The following is a 20,993-nucleotide window of genomic DNA, read 5'->3' as shown; positions in this document are numbered from 1 at the left end:
TAGTTATCTAATTAACAATGATTACTCTTTTTCTGCCCCAATTCCCAATGAAGCTGTACTGACCAACAACAAAACTACAAGTAAGAAGGATGCTGTTAATATCCCCTGTGCAATCCCAAGCAGGGGGCTAGAGGTAGTCGGGGGTCTGTCAGTCTGATCACGGATAACTTTGCATTGCACAGTTTGAGCCACAGACTAACTGTGTGGCCTTTCAATTCAAGCTGTGCTTTTTCAACACAGAACTCAGCGAAGAATAATGTGGGTGCACGTGAATGGCTGCAGAGAAGGAATTCTGTCATACAAGCTAGTGGCCTTGGTAGTACTAATAATAGTGTTTTTTCCTCAGGTGACATGCAAGATGTCCCACATCAAATGCAGTGTCAGCAACTCTCTCCCTATTCTTCACAAGTTTTACCAGTCCGGAGACCTCATAATTGCTGGCATTGTGTCTCAGATATACAGATTTTCCAGCCCAATAAAGTTCACACAACAGCCCTCTAATGACCTTTTTGAAGAGACTGTGTAAGTTTTTTGTTTTGTTAAAAATAATTGAGATGTCATATATCTGTCTTACCTATGCCACACTGACATCAGTGTTGCAGTCATCATTCCGTTTTCTGCTTAGGAGGTTTAACCATGTAAGTTTTGTTGTTGTTATATGCCTTCAAGTCGATTTTGATTTATGGTGACTCTATGAATCAGCAACCTCCAACAGCATCTGTTATAAACCACCCTATTCAGATCTTGTAAGTTCAGTTCTGTGGCTTCCTTTATGGAATCAATCCATCTCATGTTTGGCCTTCCTCTTTTTCTACTCCCTTCTGTTTTCCCCAGCATTATTTTCTTTCCTAGAGTGTCCTGCTTGTAAGGAAGGAACTGTGAGAGTAGAGTGACCGGAGCTGAGAATTAATTTGTCATTATCATCCTCATCAGCTTTTGGGCAACCATGCATGTGGCTTTCTCTGGGTTATTCCTTCTCTCTGTTCGATTGCCTTAATAAGTATTGAAAAAGGGGAAGGGCTATAACTCAGTGGTAGAGCATCTGTTTGAATGCAGAAGACTTCATTTTCAATCATGGACATCTTCAGGTAGGGCTGGTAATATCCCCTCTCTGCAGCCCTGGAGAGCTGCTGCCAGTCAGTGTAGACAATACTGAGCTAGATGGCAGCTTCCTATGTTCCTAAGTTGTATTTGATTACAGGGTGATAGATATTTTTGTTTAAACTTCAGCCAAAGTACCAGTGGGAATGTGGAATAATACCAACACTAGGGAAAGAATGGAAAGCTGTTAGGAAAGGCCATCTCAGCTGAGATGTGGAACAGAAATATACCCTTATATTGTAAGTGCTCAAATGTAGAACTGCTAGTGAAGACAAGATACAATGAATCACGCTGTCGATGAGTGTGGGAAATCTCTGGCCCACCAGATATTGCTGAACTACAACTCCCATGAGCCCCAGCAAGCATGGTCAATGGCCAGGGATGATGGGAGTTGTAGTTCTGCAACAAACAGAGGGCCAAAGATTCCCCACACTTGCTGTAGATGGCTCCAGTGACGGCATAACTTCACACATTATGATATTGTGCAGAATGCTTCCTCAAATCTGGAATCTCAAATTAATTTACATGTGAAAGAGAACATGCATTTTTCTTGATTCACCGTAAAGCAGCCACCTTTCCCTGATTGTAAATTATGGCACCCTAAAATGGTCCCCAGTGTCAGACTGCTTGAGGAGTCCTAAGGGGACATGGGAACTGCCTCCTACTGAGTCATAGTATTGGTCCATCTAGCTCGGTATCATCTACACTGACTGGCAGCAGCTCTCTAGGATTTAAGGTAGTAGCCTCTCCCAGCATTGTCTGGAGATGCTAGGGATTGAACCTGGGACCTTCTGCATGCAAAGCGAATGCTCTACCACCCAGCGATGTTTCTTCACATCTTCTGGAAGCCACATTAATTATTTATTGATGTATCTGAATATTTATAAACTGCATTTTCATATAACATTTCACAAGTAGCATGCAGCCTAAAACACACACAATAAAAACCATTTTAAAATGTCACACACACTGGTAAAAGCTGTTGTGATATGATTGTTTCCACTTTAATAAAACTCCCATTATTCACAAAATTTATCTGTGGAAATCACTTGAAGAGGAATAGCTGATGTGTTTCTGATGTGGTCCTCTGGATTCACTGACCCCATTTTGGAAAGCAACATCAAGGGTTATATTTAACTAAGCCATACTCAGAAAAAAAACCTAATTGAAATAAAGAGACTTAAGTCATTTTATTTCAATGGCTTTACTTTGAGTATGATTAACATCAATACCACCCTCAGTAATTTAAGAGCTCCAAAAATCTAGAGAGAAATTGGAATGAGGATAATTTCAAAGATCTGAATTCTGCTAGAGAGCACAGGTGACAAAACTAAGTCTGTATGTAACAATATTGCAGCACACTTACCTAGATCAGAAGCACTATTGTATTCGGCGACAATGTATTAAACTGAAGCATGTGTCATATTGTGATGCAAATGTCCTGTCACACTGCATGTAACTCTAATTACAGCGTTATGACCCAGATATACCAGCATATTCTGGCCTTGATATTTGCTGTAAAGGAGATCAATGAAAATCCCCAGATTTTATCTAATGTCACCCTCGGCTTCCATATCTATAATAGCTATTTCACCCCAAGATGGACCTATCATGCTTCAATGGAACTCTTCTCTACACAGGGTAGATTCATCCCCAACTACAAATGTGATAGTCAGAAAAATCCAGTGGCAGTCATTGGGGGACCTATATCTGAAGTCTGTCTCCACATGGCAGATATCCTGTGCATCTACAAGACTCCACAGGTAGGGTATCTGCATGGAGAGTTTAACAAGCTGTTTGCACACCTATTTTCTCTGAAATGTGTATTTGAGCTTCTCTTCAGGTGAAAGGTTGTATTTGCAATGTTTATTCAGAAGTAAGTGTATAAGAAAAGCCCTGCTGGATCAGAGCAAAAGCCCATGCAGTCCCGCTTTCTGTTCTCACAGTATCCAAACAGATAGGAAGCCCACAAGTGGACCATGAGAGCAGCAGCACTCTCCCCACTTAGAATCATAGAATAGTAGAGTTGGAAGTGGCCTATAAGGCCATCAAGTCCAACCACCTGTGCAATGCAGGAATCCAAATCAAAGCATTCCCAACATAAGAACATAAGAACATAAGAAGAGCCTGCTGGATCAGGCCAGTGGCCCATCTAGTCCAGCATCCTGTTCTCACAGTGGCCAACCAGGTGCCTGGGGGAAGCCCGCAAGCAGGACCCGAGTGCAAGAACACTCTCCCCTCCTGAGGCTTCCGGCAACTGGTTTTCAGAAGCATGCTGCCTCTGACTAGGGTGGCAGAGCACAGCCATCATGGCTAGTAGCCATTGATAGCCCTGTCCTCCATGAATTTGTCTAATCTTCTTTTAAAGCCATCCAAGCTGGTGGCCATTACTGCATCTTGTGGGAGCAAATTCCATAGTTTAACTATGCACTGAGTAAAGAAGTACTTCCTTTTGTCTGTCCTGAATCTTCCAACATTCAGCTTCTTTGAATGTCCATGAGTTCTAGTATTGTGAGAGAGGGAGAAGAACTTTACTCTATCCACTTTCTCAATGTCATGCATAATTTTATACACTTCTATCATGTCTCCTCTGACCCGCCTTTTCTCTAAACTAAAAGGCCCCAAATGCTGCAACCTTTCCTCGTAAGGGAGTCGCTCCATCCCCTTGATCATTCTGGTTGCTCTCTTCTGAACCTTTTCCAACTCTGTAATATCCTTTTTGAGATGAGGCGACCAGAACTGTACACAGTATTCCAAATGCGGCCGCACCATAGATTTATACAATGGCATTATGATATCGGCTGTTTTATTTTCAATACCTTTCCTAATTATCGCTAGCATGGAATTTGCCTTTTTCACAGCTGCCGCACACTGGGTTGACATTTTCATCATGCTGTCCACTACAACCCCGAGGTCTCTCTCCTGGTCGGTCACCGCCAGTTTAGACCCCATGAGCGTATATGTGAAATTAAGATTTTTTGCTCCAATATGCATAATTTTACACTTGTTTATATTGAATTGCATTTGCCATTTTTCTGCCCATTCACTCAGTTTGGAGAGGTCTTTTTGGAGCTCTTCGCATTCCCTTTTTGTTTTAACAACCCTGAACAATTTAGTGTCGTCAGCAAACTTGGCCACTTGACTGCTCACTCCTAATTCTAGGTCATTAATGAACAAGTTGAAAAGTACAGGTCCCAATACCGATCCTTGAGGGACGCCACTTTCTACAGCCCTCCATTGGGAGAACTGTCCGTTTATTCCTACTCTCTGCTTTCTGCTTCTCAACCAATTCCTTATCCACAAGAGGACCGCTCCTCTTATTCCATGACTTATTCCATGACAGGTGGCTGTCCAGCTGCCTCTTGAATGCCTCCAGTGTTGGAGAGCCCATAACCTCCCTAGGTCATTGGCTCGATTGTCATACCGCTCTAACAGTCAGGAAGTTTTCCTGATGTTCAGTCAAAATCTAGCTTCCTGCAACTTGAGCCCATCATTCCGTGTCCTGCACTCTGGGATGATTGAGAAGAGATCCTGGCCCTCCTCTATGTGATGACCTTTCATGTACTTGAAGAGTGCTATCATATCTCCCCTCAGTCTTCTCTTGTGACTCCCATAAATTGATAAGCCACATCAAATTCAAAGGGCTGTACTGAAGCAAGTCTCACTCAAATGTAAAGCCATTTGAATTAATGTACCTAAGTGAGCAATGTCCAATGGGTCTGCTCTGTGTAGGACTAGCATTGATTATCGACCAGTGTACTTTATGCTTGTATAAGGTGGCCTCTATGTTCTGGTGATCCACGTAGTATTCTTATAAGTTTCCAGCTCCAGTTGAAGACACACATTTTTCACGCAAGTATTTGCTACATTTTAGTCTCTGTACCTGTTTGTGGTTTAGTTTTTCTGGTTGTTGAGAGAAATGTGATATATTTATTCCTGCAGTTTTATTAAATATGCTGAATTTTATCTTTTGTATGTAACTGCTCTGGGATTGCTATTGCAATGATGAGTGGATAATAAATATTTAAATATAAAGGGGGGGAGAGATAAAGGAGTGATGTTTTTGAGGAAAGTTCCCTGTGTTTCCTTCATTTCTCTTCAAAAATAGAAGAGCAGAGGCAAGAATGAAAGAATGGAAATGCTAAGGCTTTTCAACCAAGACTAATAGGCAGGGAAACTAGATAACTCATACTAGGAATTTGGCTGTGGTAGCATTGATACAAATCATTATTGTTTAGCCAAAGGCCATCAGCATAATATCTAAATTTTGGGACATGTCATCATGAGGAGTGCAAAGGAGGAGGAATTCTTTCCTCATTGGACAGCATGTTGTATATTAATATGCTTCATTCAAAAGCTTCAAGAGCTCAGGATATAGAAGAGGATCCAAACTGCTGCACAACCAGTTCCATATGAAGATTGAGTTTGTTGTTCTGTTAGGAAGAAACTACATGGCAGGCTATTTCCTTTTTTAATAAAAGAAATTTACAACTTTTGTTCTGAAAGCAGTCATGGACTGCAATTCTTTTTTTTTTTTTTTTTTACAATAATTTTTATTCAAATTTTCATAAAACATAGAAAACAAAATCATAAAACATTCAAAGACAAAAAACAAAACAAAACAAAAATGATTAAACAAAAATAAAATAAAATGTTGATTTCCCATTTGTCACATATCAAATCAGTTATAGGTCTACAATATATAACAATCCTGTCTCTTAAATCATATTATAAAATCACTTTCCTCCAGTAGTTATCTTAATTAATCATCAAATCTCATAAACATTACTTTATTCTTTCCACAAAAAGTCAAAGAGAGGTTTCAATTCTTTAAGAAATATATCTATCAATTTTTCTCCAAATAAACACGTCAATTAATCCATCTCGTTGATAATTATAATAATCTTATTGTCATAACCATAGTCCAAATAAACATTTCGATTAATCCATCTCATCAGAATCTGTTAGGTCCAATAATTTCAATAGCCATTATTCCATTATCCCTATTAGTTCCATCTTCCATCTTCAATAGTCCTGTTAAGTCCAGTAATTTCAGTGTCCAATCTTCCATTATCAGTATTCCATAATAATCTTGCTGTTGTAGCCATAGTCATATAATAAAAGTCTGATGGGAATTTCCTCTATCCCAAATATTTTCTTGCCATCCATTCTGAATAAGTTGCTGAAATACTGTTGTAAAGTCATATCTGTGTTCTTCTTTTTTACAAAATGCACTGGCTCATCTCAAGAGTTTTTCCATTGTCACATGGCTGCAGTTAATTCCATAGATTTTCTCTATATCAAGCTCCATCACATCATTCCAATCCAGAAGATTATCCAAGCCATTGATAACTTTATCTCTAATATCTTCATTAATTTCTTCAAAGATAACGTTAAATTCCAAACAGTAGATTTTATTTCTAAAATCCATAAACTCCAGATCTTTTTCCAATTCCACATTTGTTCCAATCTCCAGGGCTTGTATCTTCCCTTTATTTTTTCTTTTCTCATCTCTGATCTCATTCTCCTCTCTCACAGGATCCCCTATTTCTTTAAGCTCCTGCGTCATTTTGCTCAGTTCAATTTTCAGCTCCTTACTACCCTGTCGCAGGGTTTGTTTCGTTATCTCAATCTCACATGGACTGCAATTCTAATGTGCTCTCAATTCCCAGTGTTTCAGCTCCAAACTGAAACACCCACACCACAAACATCCACCCACAGACGCAGCTGAAAATGGATTTTGAATAACTGGTAGAAAGTGCTAATATGCAAACAAAAATAAGCAAAATATTTTCTAAACTCCAGATCCTCACTCCATGAGTGCATACGTTTGGCTGACACACCTCTGTTGGAAGAGGAGCAACCAATTTAGTGCCACCAGTCCCATGCTGTGGAAAACTCTTCCTGCAGAGATTCAGCAGGCTTTTGACCTTCAAGCTCCTTTTGAAGAATTTTTTTTGTGCCGAGAGCCCTATGCAGCTGTTCAAAATGTCTTTTGAGCAGCCAATCATCTTAATGATGGTTTTGCATTATTTTTAATTTTTTTATGTTGCTGTACTCCACCCTGATGTTTTGCAAGAGGGAGGTATATAAATACTTTTATAAACAAACAAACTGGTAGCAGTTGGCAGGGTGGGACAGGGGCTGTTATCTGACTCCCAGCCCCAGAATTGCTGCTGTGTACTGGGAGGGTGAGGGGTGAGGTGGCGGTGAGGTCACACCAACCTCACACTACCTTGCACCTCCTGGTCCAGTACACAGCAACATCACTGGTCGTGGAAGGTCAGGTAAGCATCCCTACCCCACCCTACCTTGCCAACCACTACTGGCAACAACTTAGGTCTCCTCCAGAGTAGTAATACAAGATTGCTGTTTTCCCCATCACTTCATTTCTCTTTATTTCCTTCAGTTCATTTATGGCTCTGCTCCTGTGATCGACAAGGAAACTCAGGCTGTTTTCTATCACCAGATGTTCCCGAATTTGGAGTGTCAATATAAGGCAATTCTCCAGATGCTGCTGTATTTCAAGTGGACGTGGATTGGGGTGATGTCTGGGCATGATGACAATGGAGAGAGGCTTGAACAGAATGTGGTCCCCATGTTTGTCCAGCAAGGGATCTGCTTTGATTTCATATTAAGAATCCCCAAAATGTCTTATTCCAATGACATTGATGACATGGTGGAAGAGGGATTTGAAATCAACAAGGTTGTCATGGGAAGCACTGTTAATGCATTGGTCATTCATGGTGAAATTGATACCATGATCATCTTGAGGATATTCCCCAGGCTTTCTGAATATGAGGATATACCAACAAAGAAAAAAGGTAAAGTCTGGATTATGACAGCCCAGATGGATTTCATATCCATTCCCCTTCAAAGAGATTGGAACATAGACTTCCTCCATGGTGCTATCTCCTTTGCGGTTCACTCCAGCGAGGTCTTGGGATTTCAAAAATTTCTTCAGATGAGAAACCCTACCATGGAAAAAGAAGATGGCTTTATCCAAGTCTTCTGGGAACAGGCTTTTGGATGTTTGTTCCCCAACTCTATGGTCAATGGGCAGTTTGGGGAAATCTGCACTGGGGAGGAGAAGCTGGAAACTCTTCCTGCATCTGTTTTTGAAATGAGCATGACTGGCCACAGCTACAGTGTCTACACTGCTGTCTATGCTGTGGCACATGCTTTGCATGTCATGCATTCATCTAAATTCAGGCGCAGAGTGCTAGTGAACGAAGGAGGACTAAAGTGTTGGAATCAGCAACTGTGGAAGGTAATGTCCTGAGGGCACTAAGAACATTAGAGCTCTGCTGGATCAGTGCAAAGGTTTCCCACAGCAACCAAATAAATACTATGGGAAGCTCACAAGCAGGGCATCCCTTTCTCACTGTTGTTCCCCAATGATTGGCATTCAGAGGGATGATGCCTCTGGCTCTGGAGGATGTATACAGCCATGCCATCTTGAGTAATATCCATAGATATCCCTTTTTCTCCATGAAGTTGTCTAATCCCTGCTAAAAGAATATCTGGACTCTATGGAAAGCCCCCACAAGGAACAATGATGAGGACAAACCAGGGTTTTACCTGTCCCTGTTTCAGAGCTTGGAAAAGTTTCTTTTTTTAAACTACAACTCCCATCAGCCCCAGCCAGCATGGCCACTGGATTGGGCTGATGGGAGTTGTAGTTCAAAAAAGTAACTTTTCCAAGCTCTGCCCTGCTTTCCACCACAACAGGCAGCAAGGCTATGGATGCAGTGCTGGCTAGCTATGGCACTTTGTCATGCTCTGCTGCTGCCCAGCCAGGGTTGGGAGTGCTTTGTTAATTGCTACAATAACTACTGCATTTTATTATTGAATTTATTTACGTATACATGTATTAAATTCTTTATTATTGCATTGATATCATCCTCTCTGCAAGGGGCTTAAAGTGGCATATATGACTCCTTCCCCTCTCCATGTCTAGTATTACCTTGCATAAAGCTTTTAAAAGAATGGGAATGACCCCCAGCATTTACTATATATTTATGAATTGCCTTTCTTTTATTGTTTCCCTCTCTCTTGCTCCCCTTTTCTTCTATTTTTGTTTAGCTCAACCACTTTGTGAAAAGCATGTCATTTAATAACAGTGTTGGGGGAAAAGTTTCCTTCAATCAACATGGAGAGTTAGAGGCTGGGTTTGATATTATAAATTGGGTCACATTTCGAAACCAGTCTTTTCATAGAGCCAAAGTTGGAAAGATCGATCCCATGGTACCCCAAGAAGAAGTGTTCACCATTTGTGAGGAAGCCATCGTGTGGCCCAGCAGGTTTAACCAGGTAAGATAATTCATATTTTGAAGTGTATCCATCACTTCCATAACAATTCATGGATGAAACACAGACATGGCTCTTTATGATGCTCATTCATATGTTTAGTTTAGGCGTGGGAGCACATGTGAATAGGTCTTCCACGTTGTGTCAATTCATTGACAACCATTCAAACCAATGCCCCCCCATCTTCAGCTGGTAAATACTTGAAGCTATATGAATTTACAGTGTGTTTGATAGCAAAGGTTGACTCCCACAGGAGTCAATGATGGTCACCAACTTCAGTGGCTTTAAAAGAGGATTAGACAAATATATGGAGGATGCCGTCGGTGGCTACAAGCCATGATGGCTCTGCTCTCCCTCCATGGTTGGAAGCAGTATGCTTCTGAATACCAGTTGCTGGAAACTGCAGAAGAGGAGGTTGCTCTTTTGCTCAGGTCCTGTTTTTGGATTGCCAATAGGCATCTGGTGGCCAGTGTGAGAACAGGATGATGGACTAGATGAGCCATTGGCCTGATCTGGAAGGCTCTACATATGTTCTTAAGGCTGTAATCAAGTTCACCCAGCGAACTGCTTGGGAGCACAATACCTGATGGAATACGTCTCCTGACATGAACCCACCCGTACACTACGTTCAACATCAAAGGCCCTCCTCCGGGTGCCTACTCTGAGGGAAGCTTGGAGGATGGCAACAAGGGAGAGGGCCTTCTCAGTGGTGGCCCCCAAATTATGGAATGATCTCTCTGACGAGGTGTGCCTGGCACCAACAGTGTTATCTTTTCAGCGCCAGGTCAATACTTTCCTCTTCTCCCAGGCATTTTAGCATGTGTTTTAAATTGCTTTTTAAAAATGTGTCTTTAAATTTGTATATTTGTGTTTAATGTTTTTAATTGTTGTAAACTGCCCAGAGACCTTCGGCTATGGGGCAGTATATAAATGCAATAAATAAATAAATAAACTGCAACATACTTAAATAATGCACCCAAATGAAATATCATAGAATTGACTAACTGAATGGTGCTTCCTATCAAGTGTGATAACGAAATTATGACCTTAAACATAGCTATCTGTTTTCTGTTCCCCATTGACTGGCCTATATGAGATAGCACAGCAGATTTCCATAAAACTTCAAACTATTGATATACACGCTTGCAAAAGAGAAAACATTATCCTCTTTCATTTCTGGACAGGTACAGCCCCTTTCTCTTTGTAATGCCAACTGCCTTTTGGGTTATCATAAGGCAGAGAAAGAAGGAAAGCCATTTTGCTGCTATGATTGCCTTCTATGTCCAGAAGGGAAGATTTCAAACCAGACGGGTAAGAGACATCATAGAAATCCTGGAACCCATTGGGCTGCAGTGACTTCTGTATAGTTGTCCAAGACATAAATTCATAGCAAAATGGTTGAGGGTCAACAGGGACAAGGGAGAAGAGGATATACTGGTCTTCCTGCTAACAAGTCAGGCCCATAGGATCGTATTTGGTCTTGCCAGCTTCCTAGTTGCAGTTTGGTCTATTAAAAAGGAATGGGCCAAATTCCATATGTTTGACTGCCAGCAGGATTCAGAACAATGAAAATGGGAGAGGAAAGGGGGAGGGAGCCAAATAACAAGTGGTTGTTGTCGTTGGGTTAAAGTATTAAGTAAAATTATAAATATACAGTATGTAGCATTTCACTTCTTTTGTAAGGTGCTATTGTTTATTAGTGCCTACGGCCATACTACCCTAAACACGCCCAATCTTGTCTGATCGAAGAAGCTAAGCAGGGAGGCCTGGTTAGTACTTGGATGTGAGACCACCTGGGAAGACAGTTTTGAAAGCAACAAACAGAACTTCTCCCAAGCTTGCTCTGGTACTGTCCTCCAGGTTCAGGCCATGTGGTGCCAATGTGTCCAGAGAGTATATCCAAAAGTTCTCCCTTTTAGTCAACGCTGCTGGATCTGTTGGCATCTCTATAGCTGTTATATATATTAATAGGGTTGCCATAAGTCGTAATCGACTTGAAGGCATATAAAAACAAGTTGTTTATTAGTACTGTTATAGTGTGAAAGGTTGGAAGTTTTATTTTTATCATGTTGTGAGTGGCTTTTTTTTTTGTACAATCAATGGCCATTGGCTAACTAATAAACACTTTTGAGATGAATCACAGATGCAGATTGTGCATCACAGTTGGGAACTAAGCTAGAAGTGCAATAAATATTCAAAAGTGAAAGCAATGGAGCAGGATGTCAAATATGCCCCTTGTCTGGGGCACCATTTGGTCTAGAGCCAGCCCTGCAAAAGTATGTAGTGTCTCCAATACTGGATTGAATCTCCAATTCAAGAGGCAGCTGGACAGCCATCTGTCGGGTAAGGTTAACTTGGATTCCTGCATTGAGCAGGGGGTTGGACTTGATGGCCTTATAGGTCCCTTCCAACTCTACTATCCTATGATTTTATGTTTGTATGTACAAAGTGTTGGATTGTGTCTGCGTTGTTGTGTGAAACAGCATACATTACGTTGTAGTTAAGTTGCTCAAGAAACCGTTCCAGAGGCATTAAATCATGTAAGAGTCTTTATTCAGACATTAAGGCCAGCGGCTTTAAGATCCCCCCCGCAGGAGAGAAGTTCTACTACGTTCAAAGTACAAAACTACTACAGACAGCTCAGCAGACAGTAGCAATAATAAAAGCACTTTTTCCCAAGCTGTTATCTCGTTACCATGACAACCACTGTCTGGCCTTGCTTCCCAGACCATACTAGATAAGGCTGCTTCTCACAGAAGAAGAAACTTGCAGGCTTCATGGAAAACAACACAAGGTAGTAATGCCTATCAGTGACAGCCCAACAGTCCCCCTTTTTCCATTAAGACTGCAATATACACATAAAACACATTTTCATAATACATAGTCAAACAGTAATACATTTCTACAATACATTGTATCATACCTTTTCAGTTCAGTACAGTTCAGAATTACATCTCAGTACATTACAGTACATGTCAGGACATCTCTGTACATTCAGCTAGAACTTTATTCAATCAAACTTTGGTTCAACACACATAACATAAAGTGTCTCAGGATCCATTTCAACCTGTTTATGCATTCCTGGGCTTGTAATCAATCCCACTGTAAATCTGTCAGGCGGTCTGCCTATATTCTCTCTCGTGGAGCGTCGTAAAGGAACCAGAGCTTTGGCTCTCTCTGCCCCCCCATTTGTGCTTAAGCCTGTGCTTGTACTTGGCACCGCTTGCCCAGGATCATCCATTTCCTTAGCTTTTCGTTTCTTCGATCTGCGTTTTCCAGAAATGAGCTCATTCAAAGCATTTCTGAGAGGAATTTGTGTACCTTCCACTTTAATGTCAAAATCTGGCTTAAATGTCTGTTGTGATTGTGTTCGTGTTTGTGTGTCATCTGTTCCTGTAAGAATAACTGTCTGCCTTTGATCCCAAGGCTTTTCTGAGACTTTAATGCTTCTGCTCAGAATTAACTGCTGTGTTTCTGGACACCAAACTCTGAAATATGCATTCTGAAATCCCAAAACAAAACCTTGCTGCGCTCTGGGTGCAAGCTTGCCCCTCCTTTTTCCCTGTGGAATGTGGATCCAGCACCTTGCCCCGAATTTTTGAATGTGTTGTATTTTAGGCTTTCTGCCAGTCAGTTTCTCATAAGGAGACATTCCAAGTGCACTATGTAACAGCCTGTTGTGAATGTAATTCGCATAAAGAATTGCCTCTCCCCAGAAAGAATTCCCTAAACTGCAATCCAGCAGCATGGCTCTCATTGCTTCCCCAAGCACCCTATTTTTTCTCTCAGCAGTTCCATTGGAAAACGGGCTGTGTGGAGCAGTGAAATTCTGGTTTATTCCCTTACTCTCCAGAAAGTCACTCAATGCTTTACTCGTAAATTCCCCACCTTGGTCTGAGCGTATAGCCCCCACCGTAACACCGTGTTGAGTTTCGATTCTCTTAATGAACGGTTTCAGCTTCTGCTCAGCTTCACCTTTATGCTTTAACAGAAAAACATGACAAAATCTCAAAAAATCATCTGCCAATACCATGTAGAATTTCGCACCTCCTCGTGAAGCATTTATTGGCCCTGCTAAATCAACATGAACTAGCTGGTAAGGAGCTGTTGTGGTTCTCTCAGCCTCCCGGTTTATTGGTGCAATAGTCATTTTAGCTTGATTACAAGAATCACAATCCATTAACTGACCACAGTCTTTCAAACGCATGCCTTCACTGTGCAAAGGGGTTTTCTTAATCTTGTCAAGGTTTGCATGCCCCAGCCTTTGATGCCATTCATGGACGCAGCCCTGATGTACCTGTGCCTCAGCGTTTAACACAGCACACCCTGCTTGACTGCTCTTTATTACAAACTGTGAATCATCATTAAGGCTTCCCTGCATGCACACTTCAGCCCCCCTCATTATAAAACATTGGTCTTTGTGGAACAAAACTGAATAATTACAACTTACCAGTTTGCTAACTGATAAAATATTATGAGCCAAGTCCGGGACGAACAAACAGTCTGTCATATTGCCAAGCTTGTCAAATTTAATCAGACCACGTGCTTTTACGGAATTCCGTGATCCATCAGCAAGTAAAACAAAATCCTGCTCATCAGTAGACGTGTAAAACAGACTCCTGTCCTTAATTAGAATATGGCTTGCTCCACTGTCGAGCAACCAGTTCACAGGTCGTAAATCTTGAGAGTTCTGTTTACAAACAAAGTTCACACTGCCTTGCTTCAAGCCTCTGTCCCTGGAGTTTCGCTTGACTGGACAATCGCGCTGGAGATGTCGACGGTCTCCGCACACAAAACAAGCCTTCAGCCTCTGTTGCTGCTCCTGTTTATTATCCCTCGGCATGGCATTTTTCACCTCCTGCCTCCGGACAGCTTCCAAAGACTCGGTTCTTTTCGCCTCCTGTCTGCTCTGCCATTCTTGGGTCAGTTTTTCCTCAATAAATGCAACGTTCAAACCTCTGTCAGGCATGGCTTCAAAAGCCATGACCATATTATTCCACGTTCCATCGAGTGAAGCCAGGATCAGATAGGTCTTCTGAAGTTCAGAATGTTCGACGCCTTGGTCTGTCAACTCAGCAAACAGGTGTCTGAATTCCGTGAGATGCTCACTCATGTCGCACTCACCCGTGAAGCGCATTTGATACAGCTTCCGTGCCAAACACAATCTAGATCCCGCAGTCTGTTGCACATGAATGCCTGCCAACACGTCCCACATCTGTTTGGCGTTTGTAACATCTCTCACGTGTAGCAGTTGAGAGTCAGATAGAGTCAGAAGTATAAAAGCCTGCGCCCGCTCATCATTCCTTATCCAAGCCGCTGAAAGGGGTGCAGGGGGTGTACCTTCTATAGCTTCCCATAAATCTTCTTTTATCAGCAAAGCCCTCATCCTCGGCTTCCAGCTGCCATAATTCTTCTCATTAAGTCTTTCCATCGGCAAGCCTCCCCCGGACAGGTTTACAGCCATGTTGCTCACCTCCGTCTGGTGCAATCAATCAAGCTGCCCTCTCTGGAACTCCGCCTGCTGTTCAGACCAGCAACTAACTCCCGTGTAATGCGCTGTGGATCGGAACCATCCTCTGCTACCACTGTTGGATTGTGTCTGCGTTGTTGTGTGAAACAACATACATTACGTTGTAGTTAAGTTGCTCAAGAAACCGTTCCAGAGGCATTAAATCATATAAGAGTCTTTATTCAGACATTAAGGCCAGCGGCTTTAAGATCCCCCCCCGCAGGAGAGAAGTTCTACTATGTTCAAAGTACAAAACTACTACAGACAGCTCAGCAGACAGCAGCAATAGTAAAAGCACTTTTTCCCAAGCTGTTATCTCGTTACCATGACAACCACTGTTTGGCCTTGCTTCCCAGACCATACTAGATAAGGCTGCTTCTCACACTTCTCCAAAACTTGCAGGCTTCATGGAAAACAACACAAGGTAGTAATGCCTATCAGTGACAGCCCAACACAAAGTCTATCAAATATACTGAACCACAGCACAAGGGGTATTGTCAGCCCAATGCTTTGCAAGCCTTCCCACGATTATCCTTTCCATCTCCGAGGTTGGATGTGGAAAGGAGCTGTCCAGAGTGGCTTGCAAAGGGCTTTACAATGAGGTAGCTTCAAAGAGCAGTGCTGGGAGGAAGAAGCAGTTTCCATTGAATCGAAACCTCTTCCACTGCCTTGGGCAAGGCACAGTCCTATCACCCATCAGCTGATGGATAGTTGGTAGTGCTCCTGCTCCAACAAGGGATCAGGAGCCCACTTTAAGCTCCCAATCGTACCTTTGAAGCCATGCCTTTACCCACCCCACAACTGATGCCATATGTAACAGGCATAGAGCAGGTGAGCCAGGCTTTCCCAAAACAGCTTCATGGGCCAAAAGGGGGAGCTGGCAGGTCATGTTTGGCCCACAGCCTGGAGGTTCCCCACCCAGCTGTACAGAAAATAAATCACCACCCACAGAGAAGAATGAGGCATCATAAGTATGTTTGGGGAAAACCTGATGTTTGCAGAAATACAATATAAGTTTAGGGGAAAAGCTTTGTGTGCAAGAGTCCCTCCCCCCTAAAAAAGTCTCAAAGAGGACTGAGCATGCTCAATGCCCAAGGAATGTTGGCAATTTGGTGAGAGAAGTTGGAAAATAGGGTGAAAAAAAGAATGAAATGATTTTTTTACAAGTTCCCATATTGAAAGAACTGATTGGATTAACCTATGTTTTGGATTTTGTATTTCTCTGAATGTGCAACACAGTTCTTACCAGTTGGAACCTATCAAATTGCATATTTAAATATATATTGTGACAGGTTTCTTTTTTTAAAAAAAAAAATAGAATTCAGATTACTGCAGAAATATAAAATAACAGAATGATGGGTGGGAAGACTTTCAAAGCTACCTGATCAGGAAGAAGGTGTATTCCACATACTTCTAATTTACATTATTAAGGAAGAGAAGGCACCTTCTTAGGCATCGATGGATCAGTCTATTCCTGGTTTAATATATGTTTATTCATCAGTTTGATCTATTGCATTACTACATCAGCATCAATTTGTGATTTAAAGGGGATTTTTACAGGAATTTACATTATGTTACAAACTTTTTGTTCAGAAAGTGCATATTTTGTAGGAGCGGTACCCAAATATATACATTTTACACATTTTATCCTCCAGTATGCATTTTTGAATGTTTTAATATAAAATGCCCATTTTAAAATTAAACTGGATGGATTCTTTGACCTAGCTCAGCCTGAAGGATAGCTGTGTTCCAATCCACATATTAGTCTGGGAAGTGCAAATCAGGTTGGTTTGTTTCAATATAGGGACCAAGTGAAATCTTTATGAACCCCTAACTTCAATGATAACACTGGGCTTCCAAAGCTGAGTTAGGTTCTAACAGCTGGGCTGGCTACCAACCATTACTGAATATGGCAACTGGCTAATATAACTCCATGAGAAAACTGCAAAATTGTTTTTCACATTTCAGCCTTGTAACTCCCATTTAAGATTTTTTTTTAACTTTAGTTTCAATATATTTGGTGCAAGACACATAAGGCTGTCATGTGTAGAATCCTGGCTTTTCTTTTTCAGAAATGGATGACTGCTTTCAGTGCCCACAAGATCACTACACGAACATGGACCAGGATTCCTGCATTCCTAAGAATATAAGTTTCTTATCTTTTGGAGAACCTTTGGGGATCACATTGGCCAGTTGTGTTCTTTTCTTTTCTGTCATCACAACTTTGGTACTTTGGATCTTCATTAAGCACCGGGACACTCCCATAGTCAAAGCCAACAACCGGAACCTCACCTACACTCTCCTCATCTCCCTCTTGCTCTCCTTCCTTTGTGCTTTGCTATTTGTTGGCCGACCTGAGAAAGTGATGTGTCTCCTTCGACAAACAGCTTTTGGCATCATCTTCTCAGTGGCAGTTTCTTCTGTGCTGGCCAAGACTATCACTGTGGTTCTCGCTTTCATGGTAACCAAACCAGGATCCAGCATGAGGAAATGGGTGGGGAAACGACAAGCCACCTTCATTGTTCTTTCCTGCTCCTTTATTCAAGCTACTCTTTGTACTTTATGGCTGGCAGCCTCTCCTCCATTCCCAGACTTTGATATGCACTCAATGAATAAAGAAATTGTTCTGGAATGCAATGAAGGGTCTGTCACCATGTTCTACTGTGTCTTGGGCTACATGAGCTTGTTAGCCACTGTCAGCTTCACTGTGGCTTTCCTAGCCAGGAAGTTGCCTGATAGTTTTAATGAAGCCAAGTTCATCACCTTCAGCATGTTGGTGTTTTGTAGTGTTTGGTTGTCCTTTGTTCCAACTTACTTGAGCACCAAGGGCAAATATATGGTGGCTGTGGAGATCTTCTCCATCTTGGCCTCCAGTGCAGGCTTACTGGGCTGTATATTTTTCCCAAAATGTTACATTATTGTGGTAAGGCCTGAACTGAACAACAGGGAGCAGCTAAGAAAAAGAAATGGGCACATCTAAAGTACCGGACTCTTGTCCTTCTTAAATTACTCATGGGAAAGCAATGGGACTTAAGCTAATTACAATTAACTTCCTTGACTGACATTATTTCATATTTTAACTGGAAGTGTGGTCTATGCTACTGTTGCATTGTTTATTATTACCTCATTAGAATTTCAAAGTAACAGAAACTGTGGGTTTAATTTAGGGGTAATCCTATTTAAATATATGATATAGTTTTGTTAAACTCTATTCACCCCCCAAAATGATAAAGTGATAAGATGGAACATGTCACCCCTTCCCCTCCTCTTTGGCAGACATGTTGCTGTATTTGTATGGCACTCCATATAAGAACTTCCACAATGATTGTCAAAATGTGTTTTGCTAAACAGATGGGAATTACAAGATGAGATGTTTGTACTTGTTGATCACCACACTCAGGATAATAACCACATATTCTAGATAGTGTTGTTGCTGTTGTTTTGCTTTTCCTATACAAAAATTAAGGAATTGGACTAATGTCGGATAGAAACGTATGTTTGTATCCAACTGAGTTTTACTTAGAGTAGACACATTGCGTGGTATCCAATGTTAGTCCTACTCAGAGTAGACCAATTGAAATTAATAGCCATGACTAACTTAGATTCTTTAATTTCAGTCTACTCTGAGAAGCACTTACTTGACTACAACCGAGGAAATTAATTGACCTAATTTGCTCATGTTCATTCATTTGAGTTGGTCTTCTCTGAGTATGAGTAACCCCAGCTATCTACTGGATCTTGCCCTTCTCACTATCAAACCGTGTTGCTGAGTTGATCCTTTCTATCTTGGTGGTTTAATGAAGTTGCTTCAATGAAGCCAATAAATGACAAAATGAAATTCAGTCATAAAGGTTGAGCAGCCGCACTCAGGGCCTATTCCTACTGATACGTTATCTTCCACACAACAAGAAATTTTAAGGGGATTTCAGGCACATTTGCCCTTTTGAAATGCATACTGTTCAATAATTTTTTTTAACCCCCCCCTCAAATTCTGACCTCATGAACTAAGACATTGTTGTTGTCATGTTGATGTTGAGACCAAAGGTCTTGTGTCAGACAATTCCAAGACTGAGGAGCATCTACCAAGAATATCTGGATGTCACTTTGTGGAGTGCGGTTCCCCACTATTCTCAGGGGCCAGTGAGATGTGCAGAAATCAATTTGCCTCACTTTGTTCACAAGCACATTGCATCTAGCAAGGTTAGTGTATTATTCCTTCAATACCCCAGCTGTGCAAAGTTTGGGATTAATCTTCATGTTTGCACGGTGCAGTCAGACCATGAGAATATCAGTATCATCTCTCCTAACCACAACATTTATAGTCTGATGCTGTCTCTTGTTTCAAATGAAATGATCATTATATCTGTAGCTACATATTTGGTGCTCAGGGCCATGAATTCTTCTCTCAACACATTGATACCATTGCCACTGTAATCCATGCTTTGGTCACCCGCGACTAGGTTACTAAAATGCAGTCTTCCTAGGACTATGTCCCAGAAGCTGCTGCTAGTGTCAAATGTGTGTGCTAGCATCCTATGTGGTTCATCAAGTTGGAACCATATAACACAAATTTTGAAGTATTCCCACCAGTGTTGTTGTTGTTGTTTTGCTTTTCCTATATGAAAATTAAGAAATTGGACTACTGGATAGAAAGTATGATTGTATCCAACGGAGTTTTACTTAGAGTAGACACTTTGGGTAGTAGCATGCTCAGAGGCACATGTTACCAAATTCTTCCAAGCTACACAGCAAGGGGATTGGAGTGAAAGACCAACCCAAATGGTGTTTGCATTTTGACCAATTTGTAGGGCAGTCCAATATCTCAGAGAGAAGTTCAGGTCTCCTGCTCCCCTGGTGCATTCACTATAGCTGCCCAATTTCCCTGCTTTTTAAAGTTTGATTGAAATATCTGTGGGCTATAGGTACATTCTTAAACTGCAAGGGTTTTTGCCTATTAGTGAATTTCTCTGCTTTTTAATCTGGGAGGTAAGAAAAGTTTGCTGAGAATGGATTGATCATTTGCATGCTTATTGAGTTCAATGGGACATACTCCTCTGTAATCATGCTTAGGATAGATGAAACTGACCACAGGGGAGGAGGAGGGAAGAGAAGAAGGGCAGGGGGGTGGAGGGGGAGGGGCAGGCAGGAGGGGGAGGGGGAGAAGGAGAAAGGCAGGTCTGATCATTTGCATGCTTATTGAGTTCAATATGATTTACTCCTGTGCAATCATGCTTAGGATAGGAAACTGAGCTGGGGCAGGGGCAGGGAGGGGAGGAGGGCAGGAAGGGGCAGGGGAAGAAGGGGGAGTGGAGGAGATTGGGTGGGTGGGCACTGGGCAGGGGGGAAGCCTCTTTTCTTTCCAAAAGGAAAACATTGTGAACAGTATCATTCTTTTTCAGGGTTTACCCCACCTTTTTATTCTACAGCAAGCACATGTAGCCTCCCACCCAAATTTAAACCAAAGCTGTTCCTGGCCACATCCACACCAGACCTTGATTTCACTTTAGATAGTCATGGCTTCTCCCAAAGAATCCTGGGAAGCATAGTTAGTGAAGGGTGCTGAGAGTTGCTAGAAGAGACCCTATTTCCCTCACAGAGCTTCAACCAGAGAGGCTGAGTGTTAAACCACTCTGGCTACTGGAGCTCTGTCAGGGGAATAGGAGTCTCCTCTCAGCACCCTTGACAAACTATACTTCCCAGGATTCTTTGGGGAAGCCATGACTGCCTAAAGTGAAATCAAAGTCTGGTGAGGGTGTGGCCCCCTGATTAGTCAAGTCAAGCAGCTGTGAGTCTGGCTTTTAGAACACTGACAGTTGGTTCTTACTTAGCATGCCCAGCCTTATCATTGAGTTCAATGTTAAATTTCTTAAATCAATTAAAAATCAGCCAGACATTTTTTCAACTTTTAAACTGCAGAGGCTGGACAGAGTATGGGGCAAGGTCAGTAATAGGATTACAGGTACACTGAACATGGCTGATTTTTAATTAATTTCAACATATTATGAGAACTCTGACAGAAAATCCAACAGAGGTCTGGATTTTCTCTCTTTTTTTAGACCTTGAACTCTCGATT

General features: G+C 41.7%; 1 protein-coding gene across 1 annotated transcript; it reads left to right on the top strand.

The window, feature by feature from the left end:
• The first annotated feature begins 2,720 nt into the window (after window positions 1-2,720).
• Window positions 2,721-17,900, top strand: LOC133366430 (vomeronasal type-2 receptor 26-like). Its single transcript, XM_061589504.1, has 5 exons — window positions 2,721-2,864; window positions 7,511-8,371; window positions 9,187-9,414; window positions 10,596-10,722; window positions 16,993-17,900. The coding sequence occupies exons 1-5, from the start codon at window positions 2,721-2,723 to the stop codon at window positions 17,898-17,900; spliced, it is 2,268 nt and encodes a 755-aa protein (XP_061445488.1).
• The last annotated feature ends 3,093 nt before the right edge of the window (window positions 17,901-20,993 follow it).

Source organism: Rhineura floridana, chromosome 11 (genome assembly GCF_030035675.1).
Source record: "Rhineura floridana isolate rRhiFlo1 chromosome 11, rRhiFlo1.hap2, whole genome shotgun sequence".
Classification (NCBI taxonomy): Eukaryota; Metazoa; Chordata; class Lepidosauria; order Squamata; family Rhineuridae; genus Rhineura; species Rhineura floridana.
The sequence above is the reverse complement of the archived record's forward strand: the minus strand, read 5'-3'. Positions and strand labels throughout refer to the sequence as shown.